Source organism: Scyliorhinus torazame, chromosome 1, assembly GCF_047496885.1.
Source record: "Scyliorhinus torazame isolate Kashiwa2021f chromosome 1, sScyTor2.1, whole genome shotgun sequence".
Classification (NCBI taxonomy): Eukaryota; Metazoa; Chordata; class Chondrichthyes; order Carcharhiniformes; family Scyliorhinidae; genus Scyliorhinus; species Scyliorhinus torazame.
The window spans coordinates 159113655-159132955 of NC_092707.1; the positions used below are offsets into that span (position 1 = coordinate 159113655).

Sequence of the window (19301 nt, forward strand, 5' to 3'; positions counted from 1 at the left end):
TTGTACGTTAAAATTTTTTGTGCATAGCTATGGTCAGTGCAGAGGCCATGTAGGAGGTGTCCCCCCCGGTCAGAGAATGGAAAGTAACAATCATGATGTGATCCTTCACGCTTCGCGTTAGGATCACAAGGAGGGGGTGTAGCCATGTAAAATGGCTAACTCCCGATTAGAATGGCCAAACCCTGATTTAAAATGGCGAACGGAAGAGGCTAATGGGAAAATCAGCCAACAGGACTCAGACAGACAGTTGCAGGTATAACAGTGTATTCGCCTCTGGGGAAGCCAGACAGAATTGATACCTGCAGCCATCAACACAACAACACACCAGCCATCTGCATAGTAAGTAGCAATCCCGGGAACAATATGCTACAAATTAGTAACACAAAGCCGACCCAGACTTTTCGGCACCAGCAGGAGCTTACACAAAGAGAGGTGAATGACCACCCCTCGATCAAGGAATCGCTCCAGCATTGGAGAATATCGAACCAAGTGGTTGGGGCCAAATCCAATCACTTGGAACCAGGTACAAGGTACGCCCCAAGAGGCGGGAAGCCCCTGGGGACTATAAGAATAGGGGTCAAGTTCAAATCGACCCTTCTTCCCTTCTTCGCCTCTCCGCACCCTTCGAGTCCCTTCTGCTGACCCTCTACAACAGCCGCAAGAAACAGTAAGTCTTACTCCAAGGCTCGCTATGAGATAGGCACTCCTGACTATCGACCTGTACCAGCTTTGAATCCCGCAGGCTCAGAACCCATACAAAAGGCCATTCGTTTCCCTGATCTGGTGGGCCATTTCCAAAGTTAAGTATTGGCCTGTTAGTTGTAGGAAGTAGCTCAGAAGTAGAATTAATGTATAAGTATTGACTGCTGTATATAATAAATGTGCGTTGATTTAACTCTTACTAAGCGGTGTGTTGGATTACTGATCATTACTCGGACTTGAACCACGTGGCGGTATCAGAAAGATACCTGCCGACTCAAGAGCAAAGGTGATAGAACAAGAGCAATTAAACCAAGGCTAAAACGAGCAACAGTGTGGATTCCGCACATTCTCCCCGTGACTTTCGTGGGTTCCCTCCGGGTGCTCCGGTTTCCTCCCACAGGTAATAGAATCATAGAATTTACAGTGCAGAAGGAGGCCATTCGGCCCATCGAGTCTGCACCGGCTCTTTGAAAGAGCACCCTACCCAAGCCCACACCTCCACCCTATCCCCATAACCCAGTAACCCCACCCAACACTAAGGGCAATTTTAGACACTAAGGGCAATTTAGCATGGCCAATCCACCTAACCTGCACATCTTTTGGACTGTGGGAGGACACTGGAGCACCCAGAGGAAATCCACGCACACACGTGGAGAACGTGCAGACTCCGCACAGACAGTGACCCAAGCCGGGAATCGAACCTGGGACGCTGGAGCTGTGAAGCAATTGTGCTAACCACCATGCAACCGTGGTCCTGAAAGACGTGCTTGTTAGGTGAATTGGACATTCTGAATTCTCCCTCTGTGTACCCGAACAGTCACGGAAATGTAGCAACTTGGGCCTTTTCACAGTAACATCATTGCAGTGTTAATGTAAGCCTACCTGTGACAAAGATTATTATACATCAATGCCAGTCGTTCTTTGGTACTTACGCTGCCTGACACCCCAAGACAGATCGTGTGCATTCCCCCAGCCTCCACCTGCATCACTTTCTCCGTCAATAGCTTGACAAAGGCGGGTTTCTTCCTCTCCATCACATTTTCTCCGAGGCCTAGTTGGCCAACGTCACCCTGGCCCAGCGTCAGGACAATCCCAGGGATCGTCCTATGTGAGGAATGCGAGACTGCGGGGAAGAAAAACAGAGTTAGGTTTCCAACATCATCAGAAAGCACAGACTCGACAGGCAAAACCACACAGACTAGGTTTCTGTTCACTCGCCCATAGCGGATGACAGGGGTGATCAATTGGAGGTGATTAAGACGATTAAGAGGGTGTATAGTGCAAAAGGATTTTATCTTGTGCGGACTCCGAAGACAAGGGCAGGGGTCTTAAAAAATTAGAGCTCGACCCTTCAAGGGCGGTGGCAGGACACATTTCTTCACAAAAAGCAGTGAAAATCTGGAACACTTTCCCTTCCCCTCCCCCACCCCCACCCCCAAAAAAACAACCTGTTGAGGCTGGAAATCAATTAAAAATTCCAAAGCAGAGACGGATATATCTTGTTAAAAAAGGATATTAAAAGATTATAAAATCAAGGCAGGCAAATGTAGCGCTGCTAGAGATCAGCTAAAATCAAGTTCAATTGGGTGGAACACGACGAAGAGGGCTGAATGGCCTACTCCTGTTCCTACAAACACTTCTTCTCAGGTAATCAGTATATAGAAGTTTAGCTAAATTGAGTTGCTTTTTTAAAAACAAAATCTAATTAAGGAACAATGTAATCAGAGATCATAGAATTTACAGTGCAGAAGGAGGCCATTCGGCCCATCGAGTCTGCACCGGCTCTTGGAAAGAGCACCCTACCCAAGGTCAACACCTCCACCCTATCCCCATAACCCAGTAACCCCACCCAACACTAAGGGCAATTTTGGACACGAAGGGCGATTTATCATGGCCAATCCACCTAACTGCACATCTTTGGACTGTGGGAGGAAACCGGAGCACTCGGAGGAAACCCACGCACACACGGGGAGGATGTGCAGACTCCGCACAGACAGTGACCCAAGCCGGAATCGAACCTGGAACCCTGGAGCTGTGAAGCAATTGTGATATCCACAATGCTACCATGCTGTAGCGTGGCCAATCCACCTACCCTGCACATCTTTTTGGGTTGTGGAGGCGAGACCCACGCATATACATAGAACATAACAGCACAGAACAGGACCTTCGGCCCTCGATGTCGTGCCGAGCCTTGTTCGAAACCAAGATCAAGCTATCCCACTCCCTATCATTCTGGTGTGTGCTCCATGTGCATATCCAGTAACCGCTTGAAAGTTCCTGAAGTGTCCGACTCCACTATCATAGATTCCACACCCTAACCACTCTCTGAGTAAAGAACCTACCTTGGACATCCCTCCTATATCTCCCACCCTGAATCTTATAGTTATGCCCCCTTGTAACAGCTACATCCACCCGAGGAAATAGTCTCTGAACATCCACTCTATCTATCTCCCTCATCATCTTATAAACAAACCTCTATTAAGTCGTCTCTCATTCTCCTCCATTCCAAAGAGAAAAGCCCAAGCTCCCTTAACCTTTCCTCATAAGACCTATCAGCCAAACGAGGCAGCATCCTGGTAAATCTCCTTTGCACCCTTTCCAATGCTTCCACATCCTTCCTATAGTGAGGTGACTAGAATTGCACACAATACTCCAAATGTGGTCCCACCAGGGTCATGTACAGTTACAGCATAACCCCCACGGCTCTTAAACTCAATCCCCTTGTTAATAAACGCTAACACACTATAAGCCTTCTTCACGGCTCTGTCCACTTGAGTGGCAACCTTCAGAGATCTATGGACATGAACCCCAAGATCGCTCTGTTCCTCCACATTCCTCAGAACCCTACCGTTGACCCTGTAATCCGCATTCAAATTTTTCCTACCAAAATGAATGCAAGGGGAATGTGAAAATTCCACATGGATAGTGACCCGGGGCAGGGATTGATCCTGGGTTCTCAGCACTGTAAGGCAGCAGTGCTAACCACTGCGCCACCGTACCGCCCCCAAAGTGACTTGCTTTTTAATCCCTGTAATCAAGATCACCACATCTTCACAACACTGTCTCCCATTGAGGATCTACTTGAGAACCTTAGCAGCTGAAAAGACCTGTTGAACTCAGGAGCAGAGACAGCCTGGGATCCCACTCCCAAACACTGTCCAGAACCCTGACGAAAAGTAGACTCTTGGGACGATGGATGTGATGACCCCTGCAGTCAAACAGCCCTGCATTACTCACTGCTGAGGTTCGCCCATGGAAAACAACGACAAAGGGTATCTGGGATTTGTACAGCTGTGCCCAGGAAAATATCAGCACCTTCAGGAAAGGCAAATAAACCAGACAAAAGCACAAGATAGGTGGCAGGTAAGAAGATTGGGCAGAATATAAAAGACAGCAAAGAATGACTAAAGGATTAATAAGGGGGGGGGGAAATAGTACTGGAGAAAGTTCACAAAGAATATAAAAACCAGATAGTTCATTTTGATATTTAAATGAGAGAGGTAACAAAGTGAGTGTTGGTCCAATAGAAAGTGAATCTGGGGTATTAATTATTGGAAATAAGGAGATGGCAGATGAATTGAACAGATATTTTGCATCAGTCTTCACTCCAGACAATACAAGTAACATCCCAGAAATAGCTGTACATCAGGAAATAGAAGGGAAGGATTCAAGCAAATTACAATCACCAGGGCTGACCAACCACCGGGTGCTGATGGACCTCAGCCTAGGGTCTTGAAGGAAGTGGTTAGTGATTTCCAAAATTATCTCAATTCGGGGAAGGTTCAATTAGATTGGAAAATAGCGAACGTAATTCCTTTATTCAAGAAGGGAGGGAGACAGAAAGCAGGAAACTACAGGCCAGTTATTTTAACACCCGTCATCGGGAAATTGTTAGAAGCCGTTATTAAAGATGTTATATCAGGGCACTGGAAAAAGAATCAAAGTGATCAGGCAGAGACAACGTGGTTTTGTGAAAGGGAAATCACCTTTACCCGATTTATTGGAGTTCTTTGAAGAAGCCATAGTGCTGTGGGTCAAGGGGAACCCGTGGATGTACGGCACTCAGATTTCCAGGCGGCATTTGATAGAATGCAACATTGAGCAGCACGGTGGCGCAGTGGTTAGCAATGCTGCCTATTGGGCTGAGGACCCGGGTTTGATCCCGGCCCTGGGTCACTGTCTGTGTGGAGTTTGCACATTCTCCCCGTGTCTGCGTGGGTTTCGCCCCCACAACCCAAAGATGTGCGGGTTAGGTGGATTGGCCACATTAAACTCGCCTTATTTGGAAAAAAATAATTGGGTACTCTAAATTTAAATTTTTTTAAAATAAGATGCAACATGAAACATCATTGCGAAAAATAAACACTCATGGTGTAAGGGTTAACGCATTGGCATGGACAGAAGATTGACCGGCTAACAGGGAACATAGAGTAGGTATGAATGAGTAATTTTCTGGTTGGCAAGATGAGTGGTGTGCCACAGGGATCAGTGCTGAGATCTCAACGGTTTCTAATTTATGTAAATGACTCGGATGAAAGGACACAACGATAGGCAGGAAAGTAAGTTGTGAAGAGGACAAATGGAGGCTACATGGGATATAGATAAGTTAAGAGTGGGTGGATCAAGATCTGGCAAAAGTAGTGTAATGTGGAAATAATGTGAAATTGTCCGTTTTGGCGGGAAGAATAGAAATAAGCATATTATCGAAATGGTGAAAGATCGCAGAGCTCTGAGATTCAGAGAAGTCAGAGTTTCCTAGTGCATGAATCACAAAAGATTAAGAAGCAGGTAGAGCAAGTAATTAGGAAAGCTAGTAAACTGTTATGGGTCTATTGAAAGGGAAATTGAACATAAAAGTAGGGAGGCTAGGGCAGCCCTGCTGCCTCACAGTGCCGAGGTCCCAGGTTCGATCCTGGCTTTGGGTCACTGTCCGTGCGGAGTTTGCACATTCCCCCGTGTTTGCGTGGGTTTCGCCCCCACAACCCAAAGATGTGCAGAGTAGGTGAATTGCCCACATTGTACAGGACACCATTGAAGCCACATCTGGAGTACTGTGTATAATATCGATCTACTTATTTAAAGAAGAGTATAAACACATCAGCAGTTCAGACTAATACCAGGAATAGGCAGGTTGTCATTTGAGGAAAGGTTGGAGGTTAGGTTGGAATCCACTGGAGTTTAGAAGAGAAAGAGGCGACTTGACTGACACCTTTAAGGTTCTATGGGGCATTGACAAGATGAATGTGGAGAGGATATTTCCTCTTGTGGGAGAGTCTAGAATCAGGAGTCACTGTTTAACAATTTAAGGCAGAGCTGAGGAAAAGAATCATAGAGTTTACAGTGCAGAAGGAGGCCATTCAGCCCATTGAGTCTGCACCGGCCCTTGGAAAGAGCACCCTACCCAAGCTCACAACATCACTCTATCCCCGTAACGCCACCCAACTTTTTTGGACACTAAGGGCAATTTATCATGGCCAATCCACCTAACCGGCACATCTTTTGACTGTGGGAGGAAACCGAAGCACCCGGAGGAAACCCACGCAGACACGGAGAGAACATGCAGACTCCACACAAACAGTGACCCAAGCCGGGAATCGAACTTGGGACCCTGGAGCTGTGAAGCAACTGTGCTAACCACTATGCGACCATGCTGCAGTCTTTGGAACTCTCTTCCTCAAAAGGCAGTGGAAGCAGAGTTTCTGAACGTTTTTTTTTAAATTTAGAGTACCCAATTAATTTTTTCCAATGAAGGTGCAATTTAGCGTGGCCAATCCACCTACCATGCACATTTCTTTTTATTAGGTTGTGGGTGCGAAACCCACGCAAACATGGAGAGAATGTGCAAACTCCACACGGACAGTGACCCAGAGCCAGGATCGAACCTGGGACCTCGATGCCATGAGGCAGCAGTGCGACCCACTGCGCCACCGTGCTGCCCTGTTTGGGAATATTTTTAAGGCAGAGCTAGGTAGGTTCTTGATAAACAAGGGATGAAAGGTTGTCGGGGGCAGGCAGGAGTTTACAATTATATCAGCCATGACAGAGCAGGCTCCGGGGGCCGAGTGGGCTACTCCTGCTCCTAATTCATATGTGCGTAAAAGAAGATTTGCCAGTGTGTAAGTTTACATGACTGGTCTTCAGTGACCATGCATATCAGCAGAGTGAGATTGTGAATATCAAGCACAATGGAAACTGGGGCCATAACATCCGGACTTGGTATATCGCCGTTCCTTCACTATCGCCGAGCAACATACCTGGAACTCCCTTCTTAATGACACTATAGGTATAGCAACATCACATGGACTGTAGCGTTTTAAACGGTTCATCGCCACCCTCTCACAGGCAGAGATGGGCAATGGCAGATTTGCCAGCAATGCTCAGATTCCACAAATGAATACAATCTTGCTGGGGCATTGCCTGTCCATGGCGCGTGCCAAAGAAAGGCTAGTCCAGTGCCTGTTTGCCTCGGAGTGCATTAATCCTCATGGACAAGTGTCACCCCCACTCTAATATCAATACCAGAGCTTTAGGGGGTTCAGTCACACATCCTCAGATTACCAATGGTGTCATTTACTTCACCTCAAAGCTGTTGGTTCCTGCCAACTGAAGGAATTACGATCTTCACCTCTGAGATCCCTCTGCTGCGAGCGGCCATGAAATTTCAAAACCAGGGGTTTGTTTCCCTTGGACTGAGACCTGACCGTGTGTCTGCTGATTGAATCTTACAACAAGATGGGGCAGCACGGTGGCACAGTGGTTAGCACTGGGACTACGGCGCTGCGGACCCGGGTTCGAATCCTGGCCATGGGTCACTGGCCGTGTGGAGTTTGCACATTTTCCCCGTGACAGCGTGGGTTTCACCCCCACAACCCAAAAGACGTGCAGGGTAGGTGGATTGGCCACGCTAAATTGCCCCTTAATTGGAAAAAAAATAATTGGGTACTTCTAAATTTTAAATAAAAACCTTATAGCAAGGTAAATGTGTGGCTATGAACTAAAGTGGGTGCTCCACTATAATCGTTACCTTCCGAATGATTTAATACATGAGTACCATTACATAGCAAGTTTAAAAAAGACTCCTCTCCTAAATTACAGCAAGCTACATTTACATAGCACCTTTAACATAATAAAAAGAGCTTCACAGCAACATTATCAATCAGAACTTTGACAGTGAGCTACATAAGGAGATATGAGAGCAGATGATTTTAAGGAGCGAGAGGTGGAGAGACAGAGGATTAGTGAGTGAATTCTGGAGTCAAGACACAGGGACGGCCGCCAATAATGGAGCAATGAAAACAGAGATATGCAAGATGCTGGGATTTCAGGAGTGCAGAGATCTGGCAGGATCGGAGGGCTGGAGCTCACAGTGATACGTTCCAACCCCAGCAGAAAGTGCTCCCTCCAAATACCACAAAGATCTGGAAAGGCAAGAACCTTCACGCCATCCACTAGGCGATTTCCGTACTCGAGGTGGGAAATATAATTTACAGAAACTGATCGTAGTAGAGGCAAGGACCCAAGTCCACCCACGTGCTCAAGTAATCGGCCCACCTTCTCTTTTGAGAATCTCCCTCAATCAACATCAGAAAGACAAATTCTCTGATCACTTTGCTGTTTGGGGAAGGGTTACAAGTGGCTGTCATGTTTCCTACATTACAATGACGGCTCTTCAAAAGGTACTACACCAGCTGCAGTGTTGAGGCACACGCTGTGGCCATGAAATGTGCTACACAAATGCAAGCCCTGGTTTTGTTTCTCAATTCAGTGACTTAGATGTCTCTCTTGCTGGAGATGCTGTTACACCTGCTCAGTTATTTCCAGGATTTGTTTTGTTTTATTGGTCCTTATAGAGGATGAGAAGGGAGATTTAATAATGGGAGATGAGGAAATGGCTGAGGAACTGAACAAGTTTTTTGGGTCGGCCTTCACAGTGGAAGACACAAATAACATGCCAGTGACTGATGGAAATGAGGCTACGACAGGCGAGGACCTTGAGATGATTATCATTAAAGAGGTAATGATGGGCAAGCTAATGGGGCTAAAGGTAGACAAGTCTCCTGGCCCTGATGGACTGCATCCCAGAGTGCTAAAGGAGAAGGCTAGGGAAATTGCAAATTCACTCGTGAAAATTTACCAAAATTCACTAGACTCTGGAGTGGTCCCGGTGGATTGGAAATTAGCAAACGTGACACCAGTGTTTAAAAAAGGAGGTAGGCAGAAAGCGGGTAATTATAGGCCAATTAGCTTAACTTCGGTAGTAGGGAAGATGCTGGAATCCATCATCAAGGAAGAAATAGCGAGGCATCTGGATGGAAATTGTCCCACTGGACAGATGCAGCATGGGTTCATAAAGGGCAGGTCATGCCCAACTAAGTTAGTGGAATTTTTTGAGAACGTTACCAGGGCGTAGACAATGGGGAGCCAACGGATGTGGTATATCTGGATTTCCAGAAAGCTTTTGACAAAGTGCCACACAAAAGATAATGATGCATAGCGTTAAGGGTAAAGTAGTAGCATGGATAGGGGATTGGTTAATTAATAGAAAGCAAAGAGTGGGGATTAATGGGTGTTTCTCTGGTTGGCAATCAGTAGCTAGTGGTGTCCCTCAGGGATCAGTGTTGGGCCCACAATTGTTCACAATTTACACAGATGATTTGGAGTTGGGGGCCAAGGGCAATGTGTCCAAGTTTGCAGACGACACTAAGATAAGTGGTAAAGCAAAAAGTGCAGAGGATACTGGAAGTCTGCAGAGGGATTTGGATAGGCTAAGTGAATGGGCTAAGGTCTGGCAGATGGAATATAATGTTGACAATTGAGAGGTTATCCATTTTGATAGGAATTACAGCAAAAGGGATTATTATTTAAATGATAAATTAAAACATGCTGCTATGCAGAGGGACCTGGGTGTCCTAGTGCATGAGTCACAGAAAGTTGGTTTACAGGTGCAACAGGTGATTAAAAAGGTGAATAGAGTTTTGGCCTTCATGCTAGAGGGATGGAGTTTAAGACGAGGGAGGTTATGCTGCAACTGTATAAGGTGTTAGTAAGGCCACACCTGAAGTATTGTGTTCAATTTTGGTCTCCTGACCCAAGAAAGGACGTACTGGCGCTGAAGGGTGTGCAGAGGAGATTCACTAGGTTAATCCCAGAGTTGAGGGGGTTGGATTACGAGGCGAGGTTGAGTAGACTGGGACTGTATTCGTTGGAATTTAGAAGGATGTGGGGGGATCTTATAGAAACATATAAAATTATGAAGGGAATAGATAGGATATATGCGGGAGGTTGTTTCCACTGGTGGGTGAAAGCAGAACTAGGGGGCATAGCCTTAAAATAAGGGGAAGTAGATTTAGGACTGAGCTTAGGAGGAACTTCTTCACCCAAAGGGTTGTGAATCTATGGAATTTCCTGCCCAGTGAAGCAGTTGAGGCTCCTTCGTTAAATGTTTTCAAGATAGAGCGTTTTTTGAAGAATAAAGGGTTATGGTGTTCGGGCCGGAAAGTGGAGCTGAGTCTACCAAAGATCAGCCATGATCTCATTGAATGGCAGAGCAAGCTCGAAGGGCCAGATGGCCTACTCTTGCTCCTAGTTCTTATGTTATTTCCAATGGTACTGGGGCAGGTGTGCAGTTTTTAAAATATATATAAATTTAGAGTACCCAATTATTTTATTTTCCAATTAATGTAGCGTGGCCAATCCACCTAATCTGCACATGTGCATACCTAACCAGTCTAGGGCAGTACGGTAGCACAGTGGTTAGCACAGTTGCTTCACAGCTCCAGAGTCGCAGCTTCGATTCCCGGCTTGGGTCACTGTCCGTGCGGAGTCTGCACGTTCTCCCCGTGTCTGCGTGTATTTCCTCCGGGTGCTCCGGTTTTCTTCCACAGTCCAAAGATGTGCAGGTTAGGTGAACTGGCTATGCTAAATTGCCCTTAGTGTCCAAAAAATGGTTAGCTGGGACTACGGGGATAGGGTGGAGGTGTGGGGATAGGGAGCAAGTATGGGCTTAGGTAGATGCTCTTTCCATGGGCCGATGCAGACTCGATGGGCTGAATGGGCTCTTTCTGCACTGTAAACTCTATGATCTTTGGGTTGTGGTGGTGCAACCCACGCAGACACGGGGAGAATGTGCAAACTCCACACCGATAGTGACCTGAGGCTGGGATTCGAACCCGGGTCCTTAGCGCCATAATCCCAGTGCTAACCACTGCGCCGCTTGCCGCCCAGGTATGCTGGTTTAACTGTTTTCCCACCTGCTTCCACCCCAGCGAGTGCACAGACTGCTGATTGGACAGAGATAATGTTATGGGCCAGGGTTTAGAGAACCCCAAAGTGTACCATGGTGTTCACCTGACCCACAACTTTTAATAGATTGTGGTCTGGGGAGCACACGGCCCACTCTACAGGTGTGGGACAGCAGAAATGGAAAACGTATTTTTTGAAGCAAAACCATGTTTATTGTATGAACTCAAGTTAACCTTTTTAAAACATAGTGAACATCTCAGCAACCATCAATTCAAATACAACCCCCAAAGAACACAACACTAAGTAATCCTTAAGCTGTCCCTTTAACATCCATACAACTTAAAAAAGAACTTTTAACAGAAGCACATCAGGTTAAAGTCACTACTGAGAGCAGTTATTAATTTTAAATCACCAAAGGCTCGATTTACAGTTTTAGGTTACAGAGAGAGAGACTAATACCCCTTCTGGCTATGACTGCAGCTATCCAGCTCTGAAAACAAAACTAAATCGCACCCTGCTGCAAACAGCCTAAAATGAAAGTAAAAAGCTGACAGACAGCCCAGCTCCACCCACACTCTAACATCAATTTTAAACACCCATTTCTTAAAGGTACATTTCTCAAACACCCATTTCTTAAAGGTACTCTCACATGATAATAGAAACGTAGAAAATGGGAGAAGGCCATTCATTATGATCGTGGCTGATCATCCAACTTAATGGCCTAATCCCGCTTTCCCCTCATTTCCATTGGTCCTCTTCGCCCCACGTGCTATCGCTAACTGTTTCTTGAAGACGTACAATGTTTTGGCCTCAAGTACATCCGCTGGTAACGAATTCCACGGGCCGATCACTCTCAGGGTGAAGGAATTTCTTCTCACCTCTGTCCCAACTTGTCTACCCCGTATCCTCAGACTGCGACCCCTGGTTCAGAACACACCCACCATCAGGAACATCCTTCCTGTATCTACCCTGTCTAGTCCGGTTTTATTTATTTTTAAAATAAATTGAGAGTACCCAATTCATTTTTTCTAATTAAGGGGCAATTTAGTGTGGCCAATCAACCTAGCCTGCACATCTTTGGGCTGTGGGGGCGAAACCCATGCAAACATGGGGAGAATGTGCAAACTCCACACGGCCAGTGACCTGGGACCTCGGCACCCTGATGCAGCAGTGCTAACCAATGCACCGCCGTGCTTCCCCCTAGTCCTGTTTTATAGGTTTCTATGAAATCCCCCCTCATTCTTCAGAACGCCAGCAAATACGGTCCTAACCGATTCAATCTCTTCTCATACACCAGTCCCACCATCCCAGGAATCAGTCTGGTATACCTTCGCTGCACTCCCTCTAGAGCAAGAACATCCTTCCTCAGAAAAGGAGACCAATACTGCACACAATATTCCAGGAGTGGTCTCACCAAGGCCCTGTATAATTGCAGCAAGACATCCCTGCTCCTGTACTTGAATCCTCTCACTATGAAGGTGGCGACTTGGGGCTTTTCACAGTAACTTCAGTGCAGTGTTAATGTAAGCCTACTTGTTGCACTAATAATTACTATCATACCATTTGCCTTCTTTACCACCTGCTGTACCTGCATGCTTACCTTCAGCGCCGTAGACAGCAGTGCTAACCACTGTGCCACATACCTCCCCCAAATCCCTTTTTCAATAGTGGTGTCACATTAGCTACCCTTAATCTGCAGGAACTGTTCCAGAATCTACAGAATCCTAGAACTTGACCACCAATGCATTCATTATTTCTAGAGCCACTTCCTCAAGTACTCTGGGATATAGATTATCAGGCCCTGGAGATTTATCAGCCTTCAAACCCATCAATTCCCCCAACACCATTTCTCTACTAATATCAATCTCCTTCAGTTCCTCCTTCTCACCAAACCCAACATTTCTGTTATCTGATTTGTGTCCTCATTTGTGAACACAGAATCAAAGTGTGTGTTTAGTTGCTCAGCCGTTTATTTGTCCTCTATTGTACAGTCCCCTGTTTTGGGGGGTCTTCACCAATCCTTTTCTCTTCACGTACCTATAGAAACTTCCAGTCAGTTCTTATGTTCCCTGCAAGCTTACTCTTGTACTCTATTTTCCTCTTCTTAATCAATCCCTTGGCCCTTATTTGCTGAACTGCTCCCAATCCTCAGACCTGTTGTTTTCCTTGGCCGATTCTTCCTTGGATTGAATACCATCTCTAAGATCAACCAACTGAATCAAACCTTGTGGTCTAGAATGGGTCTTGCCCTACTATGAAGCGAAATTTGCTTTGTTACTTACTCTGCCGTTCTGAGTCGATTTCTGTGTAGGTACAACTAACTTCCAGCTCATGGTGATAACATTTCAAACAAGGGGCAAGTATCAGTAGTTTCAGCTTTTCTAGCCATTGGTACCAGTAAAATTGAATTTTCAGCAGGAGCTTGCAAACCAAGTACATACAAAGTCTGCCACACTGGCAAAGACACAAGGTTGCTTTCCACATGCATTTGGGGAGCAACTGAGAGACTGTATCACTACACAGCAAGATTCACACAGAGGCAGGGAGCTGCAATGTCATAGATACATCCTGAGGGAAAAGGGACTAGCCCCCCAGAGATGTCGTACTCTTGTGACGCAAGCGAGCAGGAGCAGTGTGATGCACAGATCGTCACGGTAACATTTACAAAACAAACCAGCAAACCTCATCACTAGAGCGTACAGACTTCATAAAGCAGGTCCATGACACTGCAGAAGTTTAAACAGTGACTCCAATGCGTTAACTTTTCCTGTTCACTTAGCACAGGCCTGGTTACTGGAGAGTCAGCCTTTTCAGACCATTGTTTTGTAGGAACCGACACCCAGGGCCGTCCATATACACAATGGATTGGTCATTCAAATGTAACTTAGAGATTTCTGAATTGATGATTAATTGTTGATACATCTGAATAGTCTATCCCAATGCTCAGTTTCTATTACTAAGTGAAGGGGCTGTTTAGCACACTGAGCTAAATTGCTGGCTTTGAAAGCAGACCAAGGCAGCCAGCAGCACGGTTCAATTCCCGTAACAGCCTCCCCGAACAGGCGCCGGAATGTGGCGACTAGGGGCTTTTCACAGTAACTTCATTGAAGCCTACTTGTGACAATAAGCGATTTTCATTTCATTTCATGAATGCACAAGTCAGCAATTGTTGTCAAAACGTCACTGGTTCCAAATTGCCCCATATGTAACAGGCAGAAAAAACTGAAAACTGTGCCTGTGCAGTGTTCATGAACACACAACTAATACAACCTGGAATGTGTGACATTTCTCATTGGGTGTCAAGATCAACAGTAAAAAGTTGCATTTATACAGTCTATAAATGTGTCAGCAAGTTATCATTTACTCTACAGGCCTGTCTCTAACACATGATACAATGGAATTTTTTTTACGCAGAGGGTAGTGGGTGCCTGGAACTCGCTACCGGAGGAGGTAGTGGAAGCAGGGACGATAGGGACATTTAAGGGGCATCTTGACAAATATATGAATAGGATGGGAAGAGAAGGATACGGACCCAGGAAGTGTAGAAGATTGTAGTTTAGTCGGGCAGCATGGTCGGCACGGGCTTGGAGGGCCGAAGGGCCTGTGCTGTACATTTCTTTGTTCTTTGTTTGTTTCTTTGAATATGAAGGCAATGCAATTATTGGGTGTAATTGGGGTTTGGATTTGAGGTTTCCAATTTTCCCACTATTCGAAGGCCGGCTGAAGCAACACACTTCAATAAAAGGCCACTTCACTGCAGGTTCCTCCAGCTTCTAATCACGTCCCCTGGACTAATCCCTTTTTATAAAGAACCTTACACGAGTTGGAAATGGACACCCACCACAAGGACACAGCATTTCACGCCCCTCTACGACTCAAAATCTCCCCCAGCACAAGAGAGCAGAGCTGTTCCACACATACTGCCCAATGCGAGGCTACCCTGCTCTCGAAGGCTTAGTTCCATACTGCTTTTTAAACAAGAACTATCATTCATATCACACCTTTCCTAACCGTAGGAAACCCCAACACATTTACAGTCAATGAAGCACTTTTGAAACGTAGTCAGTCGGAAATTCAGCAACCAAATGTGTACACAGGAAGCCCCCGTTTTCTGCAAAGTGTTAACAATCTGATAAATCTTGGATTGGACTTGTTTTATTGTCACGTGTACCGAGGTATAGTGAAAAGTACTGTTCTGCGTACAGTCCAGACAGATCGTTCCATACATGAAAAACAAACAGGGCATACATAAATACACAATGTAAATACATAGACCCAGGCATCGGGTGAAGCATACAGGAGTGCAGGACTACTCCGTAGAGGTGTGTGAAGAGATCAGATTAGAATTTATAAGAGTCATTCAGGAGTCTGGCAACATATTATATTATATATATATATATATATATATATATATTGGCCAGAACACTGGCGGCAGGGTGGGGGTTGGGGAGAAAGAATCTCCAATTCACACTTTGTGATTCACATTCACACAATTCAGAATGATGACTTGTTTGCTGTAAACCCCAGGGAGCTTCGGTGTGTATGGGCAACAAACCAGGGCTAGGCGAGTGCCAGGATTGTATGTGTGTACTGCCAGCTTGACCAGCACAGAGTGCAGTAATCTCCAATTTACTTGCCCAGCCAGCAGTCTGCTGGGGCACCGATAAGTGGGAACAAACCCAGACCCTTGAGACAAGGTTTTAACCACCCCACTAATCCGGCATCTCTCCGGGTCTCTTGACCCCGACTTTCCAGCGTGCTTGTTGACATCGCGGGACGTCGCGGTTCCAGTATCACCTTACTGAATCTGGCATTGAGGGTTGGTCTCTGCAATTCCAGCACCCGACAAGCGTTAACCCACAGCAATTACAACCGCAACTTAACCCCTTTCCCTCCACTCGAAGAATGGGTTTGAAGCCTCCCTGGGCGAGTGCAACAGCAGGAGCTGCACAGCATACCATTGGAGGGTTCCCAACAGACATACATCTAAACAGCAAACATTGATCATCTTACTGAAGTGAAAGAAAAAACAAGAGCATTACACCAAAGTTTAAATACACCAAATAGTTAATAAATGAATAATAAAAGTATTCAACTGCTATATATAGAACTTAGCCAGTGGTAAGAGAAGAATCCAGACATATGGCAAACCAGTGATTCAAAGTTAATGAAAATACTCACTCTTCAATTTTTTACTTTCGTCACCTTGCGTTTTTTCCTCATTATCTTTTGACCTTTTCACTGACCTTTTCCCAGGCATTGTATTCTGAAAATCCTGTCAAGCAACAACAGAATTGAAGTGAAATACATATTCAGATTTAGCTACACCATGCTTCTGGTGCATTCCTGATCATCTCCTGTTAAAAAACTATCTGTCAGAACACCCACACACAGGCACCCCTCTTCAAAGTTCCCTTTTTAAAATAACCATAACAATATCAAAAAAGAATTGCTTCCCTATTTTGTGACTGTTCCATTAAGGTGTATTTTAATAACTCACTGATCTGTGATCAGAATCCAAGTTTAGTACTTGGATACAAGCGTCTTATGACTCGCAAGATATCAGCCTCAATCCAGATACAACAGTCGATATCTTAAAGCAGACATCGACTTACAGCTTTGCAAGAGGCCATGGAGCCCCGAGTGCCTCTGTAACTTCAGAAGCAGTCCCTCAACACTGCCGATTTTCCTGTAGCCCCGCAACTTTCTCCTGAGTTTCTATCCCGTTCCTTCCACTACTGAATCTGCCTCCACTCTCCTTCCAAGCTGCAGACCATCTTAACTGGCTGGGTAGAAGAGTATTAAAAATCATCTGCCCCCCCCCCCCCCAGTGCTTTTGTCACAACATCAAACATTGTTCTATTTACTAAATAACCGAGAAATCCTGATTATTCTCAGTGACGCCGTTGTGCAAGTTGGCCCTGAAGACAAACCAAAAAAGGAAACAATGTCATTCAAACTGCCCGCTCACAAAAAACAAATCTCTGGGCCTAAAATGTTAATTCCCAATCTCTCAGTAACTCTCGCTGGCCAACAAACCAGCTACGCCCAAAATTTGGAGAGGAAAAAAAAACCTCCTTCCTGAAAGTATAGTGAGACCGAATTAATAAATTAAAAAATATATGCAGCAAGTTCAGAGAGCCAAGCGACTATTCTGGACACTCCGCCAGCACAGGCCTAGGCAATGAGCAAAGGAGCCAGCCAACGTAGCCGGTGGCAGCAAAACAGGGAGCCCGGCTTTCGGTCGGAACCAGTCGAGACTCCCCAGGCCCGGGACCTCCCGCGCCCCGGGCAAACTTTTCTGACCCCGAAGAAAAGCAACTTTATTCACAAGGAAATTAAACTTTTAAACTCCCGACCCGTTAACGTACGGGTGAAGCAATTCAATGCACGGTGTGTGTGTGTGGGTGGGGGTGGGTAACGTATGCAGTCAGTCCCGGAGGAGAGAATTAAAACTGGGAACGTGGGTCTGGCCCATTGCACCCAAAAGAAATGATCCCGAAATGGTGGGGCCGGAATGTGGGCTTCGCGCTCCGAACGCCGCGCTTGCCGAACATTCGGAAAGAGAACACACAGACACCGGGTCAGCACGTTGGGACACGCGGCGTTCTAAATCGGAACGTTACGATACAAGGCATTTGGAACGTTGTGACACACGGCGTTCTAAATTGGAACGTTGGGACACAAGGCATTCGGAGCGCGAGGTGGTCGCCGTGCCGTCACAACACCCCCCCCCCCCCCAAAAAAAAATCAACTGATTTGCTCTTCCTATCATCACACGGAGCAATATATTTACCATTTCCTCTCACTGGCCTGCCTCCTCCCGCCGCCGCCACCTCTCTTACTCTCACTATTATTTTCCTCTACCCCTCTGCAACGCCACTGACAAGCGCAGGCGCATGCCCACAGCTGAGATCAGAGCCCGCGCAGTTTGGAATGGATGCGGAAGCAGGGGGAGTAATGGATTATTGACTGGAGCCGGTTGACTGGCTGGCCCCCTGGACAAAGGGGCCGCGTTGTCAAACAGCAGCTGCCGCCGTCGCCTTGTGCTCACGCCTGTCATTCCCCAACGCTGCACGAGTCATTTGTTCATGTTTTAGTGTTGTCGCATTCACCAAGGTTGCCCAAATGTCATCTCGACATCGTTGATTTTAATGTGAGGCCAGTCAAATGAACTTTTAATTAATTGGATTGGATTTGTTTGTTGTCAACGAGGTACAGTGAAAAGTATTTTTTTGCGTGCAGCTCAAACATATCTGAGAATCATAGAATTTTACAATGCAAGAGGCCATTCGGGCCATCGAGTCTGCATTGGCCCTTGAAAAGAGCACCCTACCCAAGCCCATGCCTCCACCCTATCCCCGTAACACTAAGGGGCAATTTATCATGGCCAATCCATCTAACCTGCGCTTCTTTGGATAGTGGGAGGAAACCAGAGCACGCGAAGGAAATCCACCCAGACACGGGTAGAAAGTGCAAATTCCACAGTCGCCCGAGGCCGGAATTGAACCTGGGACCCTGGCGCTGTGAGGAGCTGCTAACCACTGCTACCGTGCCATCCATACAATGTAGCAGGGCAACAAGGTACAAAGTGTAAATACATAGGCACAGACATCGGGAGAAACATACAGAATAATAATAATAATCGCTTATTGTCACAAGTAGGCTTCAATGAAGTTACTGTGAAAAGCCCCTTATCGCCACATTCCGGCGCCTGTACGGGGAGGCCGGTACGGGAATTGAACCCGTGCTGCTTGTTCTGCATTACAAGCCAGCTGTTTAGCCCATTGTGCTAAACCAGCCCCTAGAAGTGTAGTATTAGTCAGATCAGTCCATATGAGGGTTGTTTAGGAGTCTGGTAACAGCAGGGAAGAAGCTGTTTTTGAATCTATTCGTGTGAGTTCTCAGACTTTTGTATCTATGTCCTCCCCGATGGAAGAAGTTGGAAGAGTGAGTAAGCCGGGTGGAAGGGGTCTTTGATTATGCTGCCTGCATTCCCAAACCAGTGGGAGGTGCAGATAGAATCAATGGATGTGAGGCAGGTTTGTGTGATGGACTGGGCTGAGTTCACGACTCTGAAATTTCTTGCAGTCTTGGGCCGAACAGTTGCCATACCAGGCTGTGATGCAGCCAGATAGAATGCTTTCTATGGTGCACCTGTAAAAGTTGGTAAGAGTCAATGTGGACATGCCAAATTTCCTTAGTTTCCTGAGCAAGTACAGGTGTTGTTATGCTTCCTTGATCATAGTGTCGACGTGGGTGGACCAGGACAGATTGTTGGTGACGTACACACCTAGAAATTTGAAGCTGTCAACCATCTCCACCTCAGCACCATTGATGCAGACAGGGGTGTGTAC

General features: G+C 46.1%; 1 protein-coding gene across 5 annotated transcripts in view; it reads right to left on the reverse strand.

Moving 5' to 3' along the window:
- rcc1 (regulator of chromosome condensation 1) overlaps positions 1 to 17880 on the reverse strand; it is a 53357-nt gene extending 35477 nt beyond the window's left edge. The window contains exons 1-3 of one of the 5 annotated variants that reach the window (XM_072501067.1): positions 17741 to 17880; positions 16126 to 16219; positions 1635 to 1825 (exon numbers count right to left, since the gene is read on the reverse strand). In XM_072501067.1, coding sequence (XP_072357168.1) covers positions 1635 to 1825; positions 16126 to 16219; positions 17741 to 17743 — 288 coding nt within the window. In that variant the 5' untranslated portion in view covers positions 17744 to 17880. Of the gene's footprint in view, positions 1 to 1634; positions 1826 to 13226; positions 13444 to 16125; positions 16220 to 16559; positions 16593 to 17315; positions 17438 to 17575; positions 17650 to 17740 lie in introns of those variants that run through there. The other 4 variants (XM_072501069.1, XM_072501068.1, XM_072501066.1 and 1 more) reach the window with 4 other exon arrangements.
- Between the last annotated feature and the right edge of the window lie 1421 nt (positions 17881 to 19301).